This window comes from Marmota marmota, unplaced genomic scaffold, assembly GCF_001458135.2.
Source record: "Marmota marmota marmota unplaced genomic scaffold, marMar, whole genome shotgun sequence".
Classification (NCBI taxonomy): Eukaryota; Metazoa; Chordata; class Mammalia; order Rodentia; family Sciuridae; genus Marmota; species Marmota marmota.
Window position 1 is genome coordinate 24,986,269 of NW_026000211.1, and position 18,057 is coordinate 25,004,325.

The 18,057-nt window shown below is 37.7% G+C and overlaps 1 protein-coding gene across 2 annotated transcripts in view; it reads left to right on the forward strand.

The window, feature by feature from the left end:
- The window catches only part of Cbr4 (carbonyl reductase 4), a 75,053-nt gene that overhangs the window by 23,761 nt on the left and 33,235 nt on the right, over nucleotides 1-18,057 (forward strand). The window contains exon 5 of one of the 2 annotated variants that reach the window (XM_048791707.1): nucleotides 14,438-14,561. The exons of the other annotated variant lie outside the window; for it this stretch is intronic. Within the exon in view, the coding sequence (XP_048647664.1) occupies nucleotides 14,438-14,559 (122 nt within the window). The 3' untranslated portion in view covers nucleotides 14,560-14,561. The remainder of the gene's footprint in view (nucleotides 1-14,437; nucleotides 14,562-18,057) is intronic. 2 annotated transcript variants of the gene reach the window in all.

The following is an 18,057-nucleotide window of genomic DNA, read 5'->3' on the forward strand; positions in this document are numbered from 1 at the left end:
GGAGCCACTTGTCAAAAGAAACTAACTTTATTTTTAGAACCACACACGCCAAACAAAACAGCCTCTCAGGAAAAACCCTCAGAGCCTCAACTGCCACCACCGGCTTTCCACAAGCCTCTCTCTCCCACACAAGCTTCTCTCCACCTCCCACAATCCTCTTGCTCTTGAGGCCGATTGGCTGGGTCACGTGGGTGGAGCCAAAAAAGTCCCCCAATGAGCAGCTCCGTGGTCTGAAAGGGCAGGGAAACAGCCCAATGAGCATCACCGCAGAGGAGCCAATCAGCTAGATGTTGCTGGGGCCGCTGTGAGCCAATCATCAGCCGGCAGCTGGAAGTTTGCTGGGGCCCCTTCGGCTGTGGCTCTCAACACTGTATGATCCAGTAGTTTGGAAAAATATGCCACCAGACAAAGCACATATCCTAAGGGCTTAATTAAAACTCTAAGCTCTAATCCTTGTTTTTCATAAACACACAGGTTGAATGGAACACAGGTTGTAATTTCAGGAAGTCCCAGGGCTATTACTTCTTCACCTTCACTGTATCAAAAGGTCCTTTCACATTCCTTAGTCCATCCTATCACCCAAGCCCATGTTCCTTAAGGGTCTCATAAAGTGATTTTACTATAAGCCCATAATTGGGGATTCAAATTAAAAAACAGCCATCCCCTCAAATCCTCAGTTGCCTGTGGGTTTTGAGAGAATCTACACAGGCAATTGCTGTTTATAGTCAGGCAAAAGGTCTCTGCCCCAGGACAAAGCTAAGCCCAAATACAGGTGTTAATTTAACTTGAGAGAACCTAGACAATAAAGGGAACCAACTGGTTTTGTAAATTGGGACCTTTGCCCCTCCTTTCAGACAGTTTGTATTGGGGAAATATTCTTTGCCTTGTCTTGAGCCCCAACTGCTTTCACAGTGGGTCTTACCTCTTGGTTGATTTCAGGTTGTATTCTTTTCTCCAGGTGTTCCTTGGATTTCAGGAAGGTAAACTGCAAGTTCCAGGCCTGTTCAGGGAGGACTTTAATGAGTTGTCCTGGTAAAAAGGTTATTTGAGCATTTAATTTACAGAGGAGATCTCATCCCAAAAGGGAAGTCAGTTTCTCTGGCATATACCAGAAACTGTGCTTTAGTGTGAGATCCCAAGGTGGAACTCCTAAGGTTGCAAAAGGGATGTTCTGTACTTTCTCTGAGACTCTCATTATGTGAGTAGTCCATAAAGTTGTTTTTGTTCCAGTTTAGTAGTCAGTACTGAATAAGTAGCACCCGTGTCCTCAAGAAAATCCATTGACTTATTCTCTACTGTCAGTTTTACCTAGGGCTCCTATGGGGAAAATTTCTATGTGGTATCTCAGATCCGAGGAGTCCCTTGGGCCTTTTCATTCTGTATCTGAGTATTTTCCATTTTCTGTCGTCTGTGAGCCCCAGTCTCTTTCCTTTTATCCTACTTGTACTTTCTCAACTTAGGACAGTCTTTTCTTCCCAGTGTCCTTCAATTTTAAGTTAGGCACTTTGATCTTTGCCTAGGGCACCTTATATTTCTTTGAAGGATCTGTACCTTGCGAATCTAATGCAGCAGCCAGCAAGGAGGCTTTGCAGTTTGCATCTTTTTTCTTAAGTTGCTCTCCATTTTTAGGCACCTAAATATTATATTCACTAGCTGGGATGGGTTTATCCCCCAAATTCTCTTAGTTCTTTTTCAGTTTTCTCTTTAATGTGTGGAGTACACTGCCATATAAATGTCATATTTCTTATTCTCATGTTTTCTGGCACATCAGGGTTATTTTTATATATATAAAATTATATACACACGTATACATATATATATACACACACACATGTATACATATACACACATATAGACATACATATACATACATACATATACATATACATACACACACATATACATACATATACACACACACATGCATATATATGTATCAAACTGCCAGGTATATCCTATCTAGGAATTGAAATGAGTCTTCATTTGTCTTTCGCCATAATTTCTGAATATTGTTGAGATACTTGTGTCTAGGAACCCCCTTTCTTAAACCTAATAGAATGCATCTTAAAATAATGAAAGGAAACGTTTCCCCATCATTTGGACCCCATGCTAGTTCTGCCTTTGGAGCAGCTGTATTAGCAACATGGGTCCCATTTGGGTCTGATAGGTGGAGTTGATATGTCTCTCTCTAGCCTTATTCATCACCATTCTTCTTTTATTTCCTGTTTAAAAAATATTCATCAAGTATATATTTCTGTAAGTCTGCTCAAGAAGGGTGATATGTTGCATAGATAGAGGTAAATAATTCTATCATTTGGAGAATCCTGTCTATAGTGAGACCTCTAGTTTTTTTCAAATAAGTCTGATACCAAAAAAGGGGTTCTGAGTACAAACTAAACCAACCATTTGCCTGGTTATTAGATCTGAGACAAGGTTTGTCAAAGGAGAAATTGCCTTGCTTTAGGGATGGTTTCCAAGACAAAGTTGTGTGCCCTTGTGGGTTGTGGAAGGTAGTAACATCTCAGAGCCCTTACCCACCCTTTTCCGTGCTTGTATGAGGATAGCCCTGATTCTACAGGCTATCCCATGTCTCTTGGAGGAGGCAGCAGAAATGTTAAAAGTGGAGGAGAGGGGCTGATGGAGTCCTTGAAAGGACTGGCATAGGAGGAAGTGGAATCAATGGTGGTTCAGGAATTATGGAGATGGGACAGGGAGTTTAATGCTTGTATTACCTTCTCTTTTTCTTGAGCCTCCTGATAAACCAACTCTCCCACACACTGGTGTCCCCCCCCCCATTTTCACTATAAGCTTGCACCTGGTTTTTCTCAATATCTTGGTGCAAGATAAGAAATGCATGTACATAAGGTATCTCATCATCTTTTCTCACTTGGTCACAAAGTAATTCTTGTTAGAAAATAGTGTGATAATTGAGTGAACCATTTGAATGACTCCAGGACATACCAAGGCCACACTATGTTACAATAGAATGCTAACTTTTTGTTAGAGGTTCATAACTATAATTAGACCAGTTATTCAAATCTGCTCCATCAGACTTCCCTTGATAGTGCACCTTCCATTCTGAAAACAAAAAAGTAAATTCACAAGTACAGACATGAATGAACCATTTTCTCTTTCCAAACAAGATAACCTTATAGACAGAATTTAAAATGGTTATTTTCTGTGGCAAAAATAACCCAAAAGGAGGGGAAGGGAGTTCCTGCCTGTGCACTGCAGAGTGATTGTTGCCACTCATATGCCAAGTCCTTGTAATAGCCTGTGTTCTGGGGAATTGAGGGGGAAGCTTCCTGGAGCAAATTATTTGGATCACAGCTGCTACACCTGATATGATCCCTTGACTAGGTTAGATTCATAGAGACTGTGGCATTTCATATGCAACTATTGACATGGAGAAGACCTTCCTTTATTATCTGCCAGGAATGGGTTCACATGCACTTGCAGTACTCCAAAGTACATACTTATTGTTTTGCCCCAGGGCTCTATCAGCTATCCTGTTCTGTCACATTATATATAGTTTAAAGGGATCTAGATTGTCAGGACATTCAATAGAACATCATAATTCACTCTACAAATGATGTCATGTTAGTCAATAGTCCTCTTTGGCAATACCTTAAACTCTTTTTTGCATTTTCACATTTTTTTCCCCCATCTGCCTAGGCAATCCCACAAAAATACATGGTCAGCTCTTGGCATTCTCTGTGCCCATAGAAAAGCTGAGGATTATATTAGAGTCATATAAAAGGACAGATTGCTTTTACACTGAATTTTTCTCTGAGAAATTGCTTGTTTTGTGGGGAATGGGCGGAAGCTTGGCATTTGAGGAGAGTAGAGGGAGTTTGAATTTGTCATTATGGAGAGTGAAAAGGTGAGAGATGAGCCGAGGAAATCAGTGTAATTGCCAAGTAGTGCTGAGACCCCCTCTGGAGAATGGCTTCCACAACTGAGATGAGGAGAATTTTGTGATTTATGTTTCCCTGCATACTCATTTTTGGAGGTTTTCTAGGGTTAATAATTGCTTTATTTTTTATTTTTCTAGTTTGAATTCTACCCATCATAGTTCTGTCCCCAAGCTCTTCAACAGAACTGTTGAATTTCTCTCAATACCATGGTCTCTCAGTGTTGGTTTGAGACACCCTTCCTGGTGCCACCCAACTCTTTCCGGCTTCAGTTTTGACTAAATGTTTTTTAGTGTGCTGCAGTTTTTGATGAGACTTTCCTTTACTACCACCCTAGGTCTTTTGTCTTATTCTATTGTGTATGGCATATTTCCTAAGTAGCAGAGATTACTTGTTGTTTTCCAAAATCCACTTTCCCCTTCTTTCCTAAAAATGGGATCCCCTATTTCTAGTTAAACACATGAATAAAATAAAAACCACATTTCTCAATATTGCAATTAAGGATGGCCATATGATTAAGTTATGACTAATGAAATATAAGTCTAATTGCTTCACAGCAACTCTAGTGTCAAACACAGTGATCAACACATATGCATGATAAATATTGTTGACTTAATAAATCAACATGTTTCCTTAGTCTTAGAGATGCTTTTTTTTTTTTTCCTTTTCCCCCTCACAGGGAATTTTCCCTGCTTTTTGAAATCTTAATTTTCAAGGCTGTTTTCAAATCCCATATCCTCTAAGTTTTCCTCATTCCCTTTCTCCCCTATTAGAATTATATCTTAAAAAATGTTTATACCTCAGTTTGAGGAGTTAAAGCCTATATCCATTCTCTTGATGATAGTGATCTCCCTATGGTGGTTATAGTGGCTGAGTTGCTTTGATACAAAGAGTAATGGCTGGTATCCTTTAGAATTTTTAGCATTGCTTTCTAAAACATAGGAGGTCCCTGGCTTACATGGAGAAAAATATCTTGTATTAATTTAGTCTTGATCAACAACAGTCAAGATCCATCTGTGGGCTATGTGTGGACTACATCAGCATCAGAGCCTGGTGAATAGAAGAATCTGGTGTCTGGGAACTTCCAGTGGAAATTTCCTATGGCCAAGACTGTCCAGACACATTGGGAGCCCTATTTAGGCTCTGTCTGGTCCCACACAACACCGGAGATGGTGTGACCAACTGCAGCCATAGGGCCTCTCAGAGATGGGTGTGACCTGCTAAGATGCCAATCAACCTGCTGACTGTGAGAGGTGATGAAGCAAGACTCCACCCCTGGAACCTTATCCCTGCCTTTGATGTACCCCCTTAAATAAACCACAGGAGCCATTTTTTAATTGTCCAGCTTCAGCTCCTGTGTGGGCTGGATCTATCAGGTGCTCTACTTTAAAACTATAATTCTGATTCTTTGTCTTTTGTTCTTCTCTAATTATTTCTGACTTAATTTCTCTCGTGGCTTATACCCTCCTGAGCAGGAAAAAGGACCCCCTGGGGAGGTGCTGGCAGCCTCCCCATAACCTTTCTCTTTTGGACTATACTATTTAGTTTGAGAGTCTCCTTTTTATATATCTCATTGCCTTGTCCTGTGTCTGGTACCATGACATAAGAAAATAGTTTGATTTTGTAAAATTGAACCGATATTAGAAAGTTGAGGTTAAAATAAAAAGAATTCAAGAGAACATATGCATATTCAGACTCTTTTTTCCCACAGTAGACAAAATTTTAATCATATAGTTGTATAATCATGAAATACAAGCCAGGCAGGTTAGTTGAATGATATTAATGATCAGGGAATTGTGCTATCATGGTTTGGATGACACTTCCCCAGAAACACATTTGCTTGCTTGATTATGCTGGTCAGAGTAAAATTTCCTATATTCTGGATTCTCTTTGTGAATTTTAACATCCTTTGTCTATTATTTGTTTTAGTTTCTTTTTTCCCTCTGGGGACTAAACCCAGGGCCTTGTGCATGCTAAGCACATCCCATACCACTGAGCTATACTCCCAGCCCCAGCATTCCTTTTTCTTGATGGGCCACTTTCTTCTTGATTAGCTATGTTTTCTGTCAGCTGCATTTTGGTTGTTCCTTCCTGGGAATACTGCTACTCACCTTGATTGTACTTGTGTGTTCCCCAAATGTTCTTGGGCACATCATTAAAAAATACCTTTTTCCAGTCAGCTAATTATCTTCTTTGTGTATTGAGACACAGTGATTATATTCTCAGAGCTTTTGGTCTGGGGATGTCCCTCTGTAGCCTATTCTATAGCTGATGTTTCAGTAGCTATTTAGAGTTTATATCGGAGTTTGTGAATTTGCTAATACTCTTGGGAACTCAGGCTCTATAATTCTTCTCTCAGTCTATGGGGTATGACATCTGTGTTCTGCTATTTTCTGTAGATGAATAAGTGAGACTGCTTTTAACAGAGTTACCCATCTCATGCCTTTAAGGAACATCTGACTTGAGTGATTTATGGTAAAGTACTTGGAGTTTAAAAATTATTAACATTTTAATTTTCTCGGCTAGTGTGCTATATATCATTAGGATCATTCTGGCTTTGGCAGCAGATGGGTGACCTGGCTCCTCTCCAGATGTTCCTAGGTTCTATTCTTTTTAATAATGGTATCAGTCTCCTAAATCTGAAAACACCACCAGTTTATGCCAGGGCTTGACCATCCACATCTATTCTGAGTCCTTCCTCAGTTCTTTCCATTATTTGTGTGTGTGTGTGTGTGTGTGTGTGTGTGTGTGTGTGTAAAAAATGGATTTTCAAAGACTTGGATTAAAATTCTCTTTTAGCATGTATGATTTACTTGAGCAGTTGATTTCTCAAAGTTTTGTCTGAGCTTTCCTCTTTTTCACCATATTTCCATTAGCAACCTAGCCATTCTTACAATTTTCATAAATTCAGTGTTACTGACAGTATACAAGTGTATCTTCAGTTCCTTCTTCATAGTTTATATTTAGATATTTAACTATATTCTGAACATATGGTATTGAATATCCTACAGTTCCCTCAAACCAATATGTGTAAGATGGAACTCATTATCCTTCTTTATTAACTAGAAATTTTTCTATTTTCTTATCTTAATGTTCACTTTAGTGGATCAAGTGAGAGATTGATTGTCATTCATAAATCTCTTTTATCCACACATTTAGTCATCATCAGATCTTATTAATTCTAACTACTAAGCAACTCTGAATTCTTCTAATTCTTTCCATCCCAAGATATGCTGACCTGGTCCAGACTTGGAAAGTTATATCAGCAGATATAAAAATGCCTACTTCATAATGTCGTCACCTGCCTTGAGTTATAAAAGCACTGCAAGTTTGATCCACAACTGTATTTTTCTGATTTTTCAATTAACCTTATTCACTTCTTAATTTATGGTCTTTATTCATTTTTCTCTTGAGATCTTAGAGGGCATGGTGGAGCAGAACTGCCTACCTCATGATGCCTGGGAGGCAGAGTGAGAGTGTATAAGAGCAGAGAGTGAGTGTGCATGCACAGCAGGATGTCTGGTCCACGTGGCCCAGGTCTTCCAACTAGGCTCCACCTCCTAAAGTTCCCACTACATCCTGATAACACCACTAACTGGGAACTAAGCCTTAACACATGAGCCTTTGGGGAATATTCTAGATCCAAAGTGTAATATTCTGTCCCTCATGCACAAAGGCTTATCCCCATTTCACAAAGCAAAATGCATTCAGTCCATTTTCAAGAGTCTTCATAGTCTTTCAGAGTTCCAGCATGGCTCAGAGGTCTAAGTCCAGAGTCTCCTTTGAGACTTAATGCAACTCTTAACTGTGAGTCCCTGTAAAAATTAAAAAAAAAATAGTAGGACAGGTATAGGTTAAAGGTTACTGTACCAAAAGAGAGGAATGGGGACATAGAAAGGAGAGATGGGACCAAAATGAGACATGAGGCCTGCAGGACAAACATTAAGTCCTGTAGCTCCACATCTGGCATCTGGAGCATGTGATGGTGAGATGTTAGTTCCAATGGGCTTGTGCAGCCCTACCGCTATTGTCTTGCCAGTTGCAGCCCACATGGCTTCCCTCTTGGGCTGGCTCTGCTTGCAACCTGTAGATTTTTTTGGGAGATGACAAATTCCTAGCATCTCTTAACTTTCTGGGGTCTTTATTGAAGCTTTGGCTTCACTCTCACAGCTTTATGCATCATCTCCTAAGGGGTCACCCATAGGAATTCCAATCCTGCCATGCACTGCCTGGTCTTCTAGGCTTTCCTTTGAAATCCTGATGGAGACCTTCATCATCTTATAATTCTTACATTCTGCATGTCTGTAAAGCTGCCCTACATGGATGACACCAAGGTCTCCTGACCATTGGAGCAGCAGCCAGGCTTTCTTGGACCATGGTTACAGTAGCCTCCGCCTAGATGGTTGAGCATATTGAAAGGAATCTTGGGGAAAGAACTTCCTAGGTGGCCTTGTGGGATCAAGGTATCCAGGGGTTCTCTTTTCAAAGGAAAATATGTTAAATTTCACTTTCCCCTTGAGCCTGTGATGGGTGGGGTCTGGCCAATTCCTGAGATGCCTTCAAAGGCATCTTCTATTGTCTAAGTGCAAACTTGTCTTCTTTTTAATGGCACTATTCTCTTTAGCAACCACATTCTCCTTGGTCTTTAAACACACTCTTGTCAAACTGCAAGTTTTTACTTTGCTCTTTGTTCCCAATTCTTACTGTAAATCTGGCTAAAAGTAGCCTGCAATACCCATGTCATTGCCTGAATGCTGCACTGCCTTGAAATTTCCTCCATCAGATTAAATGAGTTCATTATCTTTAATCTTGGCCTTACGCAAAGTCCCAGGACATGGGCAGAATGTGGATGTTGTAGGGACAAATGAGGCAAGGCACTGAAGATAGTAGGAAACAGTTTTATTTGGCTGCAGCCAGGTTCAGAGGGCAGAGCCTTTGCTGTAATCAATCAATCCCCTGAACCCTGAGTTCAGGTAGTTTCAGAACTTTATACCCAGCATGTAAGGGGAGGGGCTTAGAAGTTCACAGTCTGTAGAAGTTCACATAAAAGCAGCTTTTTCTTTTACTGTTCTGGGCAAGTTAACTCTTCAAGGACAACACCTGAGAAGGGGAGAACTTCTTCTCCCCTTTCTTTCCTCCCCCTGCCAGCTGTTACCATGGAGCCCAATTGGTAACTTCTCTTATCTTAAAAATGTAGACATCTCTGTGAAGCCCCAGCTCAAGGCCAGAGGCCTTGTTTACACATTTCTACAAACTACTATACTAGATACATGTTTATGAAAAACTAGTAAGGGGGTGTCCAGCACCTGGAGTGCTGATTTCTTCCTGGCCAGTGGCCAAGTAAAACAGGGCAACACAAAAATTGGAAGTTTATTTACATTGAACCGTTTTGTAGAGACTCTTTTGCGGATAGTCCTAAAATCAGCCATGGTGAAGATTTCTGGGGAAGCCCAGTTAAGACTTTTCTGTGGAAAAACGAGGTGCCACTACATAGTCAAATTCTTTGCCAGAATGTAACACAAACAGCCAGTAGTCCAATTCCTAAAAAGAGTTCTCATTTCCATCTGAAACCTCATAAACACAGTCTAGTGTCCGTATTTCTATCAGCACTCTGGTCTTACTTATACCAGAATTGCCCATTAAGCTCTGCTCACATCATTCTAGGACTTCTCTAGCATGCATCTTCAAAACCAGCTCTGAAGACTTGTGAACCACATAGTCAAGTATAGTCATAGCCATGACCCCACTACTTCATTCTGTGTTAGTCAACTTCTCATTCTATTAGTCAACTCTGTGGAAAAATTCTTGAAAAAGAACTGAAAGGAGAAATGATTTATTTTGGCTCACAGTTTCAGAGATTTTAGTCCATGGTTGGCTGGCTCCATTGCTATGGCCTGTGTCATGGCAGAGATACATGGTGGAGCAGAGCTGCTTTCAAATGGTGGCTTGGAAAGGTGGGAGAGGATGCCAGGGACAAAATATACCCTTCCAAGGCAAGTCCCCAGTGACCCTTCTCTCTAGGAGGCCTCACCTCCTAAAGTTTCCATCATATTCCAGTAGTGCCACCATCTGGGTACAAAGCCTGAAGCCCAGGAGGCTTTGGGGGCCATTCCAGGTCCAAACTCTAACACGGTTCTTACTAGGGTGAGATAGCATCTCACTGTGGTTTTGATTTACATTTATCCGTGGCAGCTAATGATATTGAGTATTTTTTCATAAATTGGTTGTTTTATTTTCTTTTTCTAGGAAGTGTCCATTCATATAATTTGTCCACTTCTTAATTGGATTATTTTTTTCTTACTCATTTTTTTGAGTTTCTTATATATTCTGGATAATAATCTTTAAACAGTTGAGTTACTTTGCAGAAAATTTCTTCCATTTGGTAAGTTGTCTTTTCACTGTTTTTATTGTTTCTTTCCTGGTAGAATCTTCTTAGTTTGACATAATCTCATGTGTCTATTTTATTTTGCTGCTGGTGCTTTTGGGGGTCTTACCCTCCCAAATCATTGCTTATATTAATGTCTTAAAGGGTTTTCTATGTTTTCTTCTAGCAGTTTTATAGTTTCTGGTCTTACATTTAGGTCTTTGATCTATTTTGGGCTGATATTTGTGTTTGATGAGAAATAAGGGTCAGTTTCTATCTTTTGCATACAAATATCTAGTTTTCCTAGCATCATTTATTGAAGAGGCTGTTATTTCTCCAATGTATTTATTTTAGTCAGTTTTTTCGTTGCTGTTACTAAAAGACCCAACCAGAACAATTTTAGAGGAGGAAAATGTTCTTTGGGAGCTCACAGTTTCAGAGGTCTCAGTCCATAGACAGCCAGCTCCATTCCTCAGGGTGAGGAAGAACATCATGGGAGAAGAGTGTGCAGAGGGAAAGGGAATAAACATAAACATCAACTCACCATATACCTTTTTGGTACTGAATGCATGTGGTATCATGTGGTAAGAGTACATTTTACTGAAGATAACAGAGAAATCAAACATNGAGAGAGGGAGGGAGGGAGGGGGAGAGAGAGAAGGAGAGAGAGAGAGAGAGACTGACTCTCAATAATTTCTCCATTTTTGGTGCCTTGTCAAGAATCACTTCACTGTAAACGCATGACATTTTTCTGGGCACTCTGTTGTAGTCCATTGGTCTATGTGTTTTTATGCCAAGACCATACAGTTCCTTATTACTATGGCTTGGTAGCATATTTGAAGTCAGGAAGTGTGATACCTCTGGATTTGTTCTTTTGCTCAACATTCCTTTGGCTATTGAGGTCCTTTGTGCTTCTATTTGATTTTTAGGATGTTTTTTCCTTGTGCTGTGAAGAATGTCACTGATGTCTTAATGGAGATTGCACTGAATCTGTAAATTGCCTTTGGTAGTATCTACATTTTAACAAAATTAATTCTTCCAGTCCATGAACATAAGATTTCTTTCCTCTGTGTGTGTGTGTGTGTGTGTGTGTGTGTGTGTGTGTGTGTTCAATTTCTCTCATTCTAATTTTGTAACTTCCATTGTAGAGGCCATTTTTTTCTTTGTTCAAATTTATTGCTAGGTATTTTATTTCATTTTTTGTAGTTATTATGAATGGGATTGCTTTCATGATTTCAGCAATCTCATTGATATGTATATAAACACTATTGATTTTTATATTTTTATTTTGTATCCTTCAGTTTTACTGAATTTGTTCCAGTTTTGATGGAGTCTTTAGGTTTTTCTGTATATAAGATCATACCATATGCAAAGAGAGATAATTTGACTTCTCCCCATTCCTGTTTGCATACTGTTTATTTTTTTATCTTGCCTAATTCCTCTGGCTAAGTCTTGTACTCTGTTGAATAAGAGTGACAAGAATGGACATCTTTGGCTTGTTCAGATCTTAGAAGAAAAGCTTGCAGCTTTTTTCTATTCAGTATGATGTTGGCTGTGGATTTGTTATATAGAGTCTTTATTATGTTGAGGTATGTTTCTTCTATACCTGATTTGTTCAGAGTTTGATCATGAAGGCATATTAAATTTTATGAATGCTTTGTCTATATCTATTGAGATAATTATAGGATTTTTGTCCTTCATTTTGTTGATGTGATATATTATGTGTACTGATTTGCGTATATTTGGACATTCTTGCATCTCTGGAATAAATCCTACTTGATCATGATGAGTAATCTGTTTGATGTGATGTTGAATTCGATTTCCTAGTATTTTGTTGAGAATTTTTGCATCTATCGAAGATCTTGGTTTCTAGCTTTGTTTTTGTTGTTGCTACCCTATATATTAAAATTATTAGTTAACTCATGTTCTCCACTAGATTGTGCAGTCGTGGAGTATGTATTATATTTTCTCTGTGCAGTATTTCTGCTTCCTTGGTTTGGTACATGGCAACAGTAGACACTAGAGAAATGTTTTTTTACATAAAAATCAAAAGGAAAGTTGTCAACTTTGAGCTAATATGGCTATATGTATTTATGAAATAATAACTCTATTGTAAAAATTACTCTTTTCCACCAAATGTACAAAAAAGAAAAAGTTCTGCTTCTGGAATAGCAGCAAACAATAGCAAAATGGGAATAAATTCTATTTCCAATAATATCAAAACCCATAACATTTAAGAATAAGTTTAACAGAAGTATACAACTTCTGCATTGAAAATTACAGAATATTGATTGCTGAGAGAAATTAAAGTTCTGAATAGAGAAATGTACTATATTTTTGGATTGGAAGACTCAAAAATTGTTAAGATGTTAGTTTTCTCTAAATTGATCCACATATAGATTCAGTCTAATCTCAATCAGAATTCCAGGAGTGTTTTTAATAAGTGCAAATTGAAAAGCTGATTTTTAAAATTTATATGGAAATGTACATAGATTCGCCAAAGTAATTTAATAGAAGGTGAACAAAATTGGAAAAATTATATTACCTCATTGGATAAATTATACCTGTAATGCCATGTAATCAAGAAAATAGCGTTCCACTGATTTAGATCAGTGGAACTAAAGAGAGAATCCAGGAGTGGATCCACATAAGGGCAGTCAATTGATGATTTTTTTTTTTTTTTTAACAAAAACACTAAGGCAATTCAATGAAGAAAGGAAAGACTTTGAGCAGATGGTGTTGGAACAACTGGATAGTCATGTGGAAAAAACACCTTAACCCCCACTTCACACTGTACACAAAAATTAATTTTAAATAATCAAGGCATTTATATATATATGAATTATAAAATTCCTGAAAACCAATATAGGAAAAACGTTGTGACCATGGAGTAGGCAAAGATTTCTTAGATAAAACACAAAAAGCCTAAAAGATTGGTAAATTGGGTTTATTGAAATCAAGAAATTTTGGGGCTCGGGTTGTGGCTCAGTGGTAGAGCACTTGCCTGGCATGTGTGAGGCACTGGATTTGATCCTCAGCACCACATAAAAATAAAGGTATTATGTCCATCTACAACTACAAAATATTAAAAAAGATATCAAGAAATTTTTATTTCCCAAAGAAACTTCCAAAGATATGAAATGAAAAAGGGGGCTCAGGGGTAGAGCACTTGCCCAGCATGTGTGAAGCCTTTGACTTGGTCCCCTGTATCCTGCAAAAAGTAACCAACCAAACAAAAATTTAGGAAAAGGAAATGAAAAAAGTGAGTTATAGTCTAGGAGAAATTCTTTGTGAAACATTTGTTTGTTTGAAAAAAAAAGACATCTGAAATATATAACAAATTTTTACAAGTAAATAAGGAAGCAGTGAAATAAATAATGGCCCAAAGATTTGACTACTTCACAGAAGATATATGAATGGTCTTATATACAAGAAAATGTGCTCAATATCTGTAGTCATCAAAGAAATGCAAAATTAAAACCACAGTGGGATATCACCAGATACCTAGGAGAATGACAGAAATGAAGAAGACTTACAATAACAGTTGAAGATATGGCACAACTGGGACATTTTTATGCTGCTGGTGAGAGTGCAAAGTGCTACAAACTCTTTGAAAAACCATTTGGCAGCATCTTAAAAAGTTGAACACAAAACAGCTATTCTGTTCCTAGATATAAATAAAAATATATGTCCACACAAAGGTTTGAACATTATTGTTCATGGTAGCACTATTCATAATAACCAGAGTTATAAGCAGTGCACATATTCATTATTGAGAGTGAATTAACAAAAAATAATATTCCTACACAATGGAATATTAACAACACAAAAAGAACTCCAGCTACTTATACACATGATGAAATGCAAAATATTTATGCTAAGTAAAAGAAGCCAGATTTATAAGGGTACATACTGCCTTATTCCAGTCAGATATAGTTATGGAAAATGGGAACTAATCTATAACAACAGAAAACAGACCAGTAGTAGTCTGGACCTGGAGGTGGAGAAAGGGATGTTCTACAAAAGGGCTAGAGAAAACTTTTCAAAGTGATGTAAATATTTTGTATTTTGCTTGTGGTAGCAGCTTCATTGCTGTACCTGTCTTAAAAATTCATCAGATTATATATTTTAAATGATAAATTATGCTTTGATAAAACAGGTAAAAGAAAAACGGACTATGGTGGTAGAGGAGGTGAATTTTGGATGAGGACTCATCTATGTATGTTACTAGACAAAGTACTATTCTTGTCTTTTAGTTGGAAGCCTCTTAAATTGTCATAATGGTAAGTCAATTACTTTTGGTTTAATTTAAATAGAACAATTTAATATCAATTTCTTTCTCTGAAAGTTTGCATGGTGAAGACTTCAAATGAATGGTGCTAATGCAATTGGTGTTCAGATTGTATATTGAAGGGACAATTTTTTTTCCTGGAAGTTTCAAAAATCTATGCTTTGCCTTTAAATCATTTTAGATTAACATATTTAAATATTTGTGAGTATATTTCAAGTTAATACCTCGTATACTTACCAGGAGTACAACAGGAATCTTGTTTATGTGTGTCTTTACTGGAAATTAAAAAAAAATTTTGTAGTTGTAGATGGACAACATACCTTTATTTTGTTTGTTTATTATTATTTTTAAATGCGGTGTTACAGATGGAACCCAGTGCCTCAAAGGTGCTAGGCAAGTGCTCCAACATTAAGCTATAGCCATAGCCCTTTACTGGAAATTTGAGTGACCTTTTATACTAACTTTTCATCTCCTAAAAGGTGATTATGTCACTAATTTTTAGCATCCTTCTATAGATTATGTGAAACATCCCAGTATAGGGGTTCATATCGTTTGCAATGAAGCTAGTAGAAAGAAAAGGCCTTTGGAGCCCAAAAGTTCTGGTTTCAAGTTCTAACTCTGTAACTAATTGTGGTTTTGTCAAATTACATTCTCCTCTGAGCCTGTTTCCTCATTGGGAAAAGAGAGTAACACTTTTTAGATTTGAATGAAATAGTATTAAAGTACTAGCCTAAGCCTGGCTGGTGGTAGGTCTTGGTGGTGGTATTCTCATTCCTCTTCTCAGGAATGCTGGTGCGTGCCATCTGAAATTCTCCCAGTGTTGGAAGCATTTGGTTTTGTATTCCTGTTTTTTTTTCCTACTTTTAAAAAATTGGTTCATTGTAGTTATACATAACATTAAGATTCACTTTGATGTAATTATAAAGAATATAATTTGCTCTAATTGAGTCCCCAATATTTTCCCTTTCCCTTCTCCCTCCCCCTTTCCTTTACCTGTACTTTCTGATCTTTCTGCTATTTACTTATAGTTTAGTTTTTTTTAAATTAGTGTCTTGTGAATATACACAATGATGAGATTCACTGTGCTATATTCATATATGTACATAGGAAAGTTAAGTCAGATTCATTCTGCTGTTTATCCTGTCCATAGATCTTCTATTTTGATGCTCCCTGCCTTTTCCCTTCCCCTCTCTCTCCCTTTCCCTCCCTTATTTTGGATTAGCTTCCACATATCAGAGAGAACATTCAACCTTTGGCTTTCTGAGTCTGACTTATTTCACTTAGCAAGATAGTCTCCAGTTCTATCCATTTACCAGCAAATGCATAATTTCATTCTTCTGTATGGCTGAGTCATACTCCATTTTATATACCACCTTTTCTTTATCCATTCTGTTGAAGGGAACCTAGGTTGGTTCCATAGCTTGGCTATTTTGAATTGTGCTGTATATTGATGTGGCTGGGTCCCTATAGTATGGTGATATATTTTCTGGATCTTATTTCTCAAGTCCTATTTTCAGATTTATCTATTCACCTTGATCTGAAGCATGTGCGTTCTAAACAGTATGATTTCTGGTTTGTTCATAGGATGTTAACCCTGATCTTTATCACCAAGTATACCTCAGAGAGTGAATTCTTATTCTAAAAGCAGTGCTCCTGTGTAGATTGCATTATTTACCCCAGACACTTTAATCCCTTTACTTAAAGGATCAGTTAGAAGTAAATATTTGTGTTCCCTCCGGCTATAAGGGAGCTAGCTGCCAAACAACTGTGTAACTTTCCATGGTTTCCCAAAATCTGACTCTTTTTAATCATATCTTTCCCTGTGACTTTGTTGTACTGAGCTCTGTTGAATCCCTTGTGGCCATTGCTGCTCCTTAGCTGCAGCTTTTATACTCTAGGCCTGGATTCCACAGTCGGCTTGACTAGTCTCTGACAGGCACACATGGTCTCAGTTCTAAGGCTGGTTGTCCCCACTCTTAATATTTGATCTTCAGAGGGGGTGAACTGGGGCAAAGGACAGTGTGTATTCCTACAGAACACTTTGAAGTGCTGCTTTCCACAGCGGCCCTGCTTTGCTTGCCAGTTTTCCACAACTATGAAATGTCTTTTGGTATTTTGAGTGAGAAATGTGACCTAAGCAGCAACTTGAAAGCAATTGAAAAGAAAATTGTAATAACATATAGTATGTTCTGCGGTTTTTGAAAGAGTAACTATTATCCTAGATCAAACAATATCATTTTTATATTGTTTAAATTTAGTTTTTCTATTATTAGTTACACATTAAAGTAATTTGGAGAGTCATTTTCTTTTTTTAAAAAAATATTTATTTTTTAGGTGTAGTTGGACACAATGCCTTTATTTTATTTACTTATTTTTATGTGGTGCTGAGGATCGAACCCAGGGCCTCGCACATGCTGGGCAAGCGCTCTACAGCTGAGCTACAGCCCCATCCTCTGGAGAGTCATTTTCTGTTCCTTGTAGAGAACCATTTTAATACGATTTATTTGGTATTAATCTTCTTATTTTAATTAACATATTTCCTGATTTTCAGAATTACACATTATCTATAAACTTCCCACTGAGGGAAATCGAAGATTTACCTCTCTTTGACTAGCATACCTACCACTGCTATGTGCAAACATAGTTTCCATCCCCTGTTAAATGAATCTTCTGTCTTCTTTTTTTGGGTTTATTTTTGGGAATCTTCAGTCTTCTTTTTTAAGTTTTTTTTTTAACCTTTATTTTTGTGGTACTGGGAATTGAACCCAAGGGTGCTCTACCACTGAACTGCATACCCAGCCCTTTATTATTATTACTATTATTATGATTATTTTAAATTTTGAGACAGGGTCTTGCTAAGTTGCTGAGACTGGCCTTCAGCTTTGGTTTTGTTATTTCTAGTTCTGTGAAGAATGTCTTTGGTATTTTGATGGAGACTGCATTGAATTTGAATTTCACTTTTGGTAGTATGGCCATTTTAACAATATTGATTTTTCTAATTTTCATAAACATGAGAGATCTTTTTTTTGTGGTGTGTGTGTGTGTGTGTGTGTGTGTGAGAGAGAGAGAGAGAGAGAGAGAGAGAGTGTGTGAGTGAGTGAGTGAGTTTGAACCCAGGTGCACTTAACCACATCCCCAGCTCTTTTTTTAATGTTTTATTTTGAGACAGGGTCTCACTAAGTTGCTGAAGCTGGCTTTAAACTTGCAACTCTCCTGTCTCAGCCTCCTGAGTCACTGGGATTATGATTTTTCCATTTTGTACTGTCTTTTTTCTATATCGTTTTTCAGTGTTTTAGAATTTTATTGTAGAGGTCTTTCATGCCTTGCTTAGGTTAATTCCTAGGTGTTTTGTTTGAAGTTACTGTAAGTGGGATTATTTCCTGATTTCTTTCTCAGTGAGTTTATTTTGGGTGTATAGAAAAGCTACTGATTTTTCTATGTTGATCTTTATATCCTATTAGTTTGCTGAATTTGTTTATCAGTTCTGA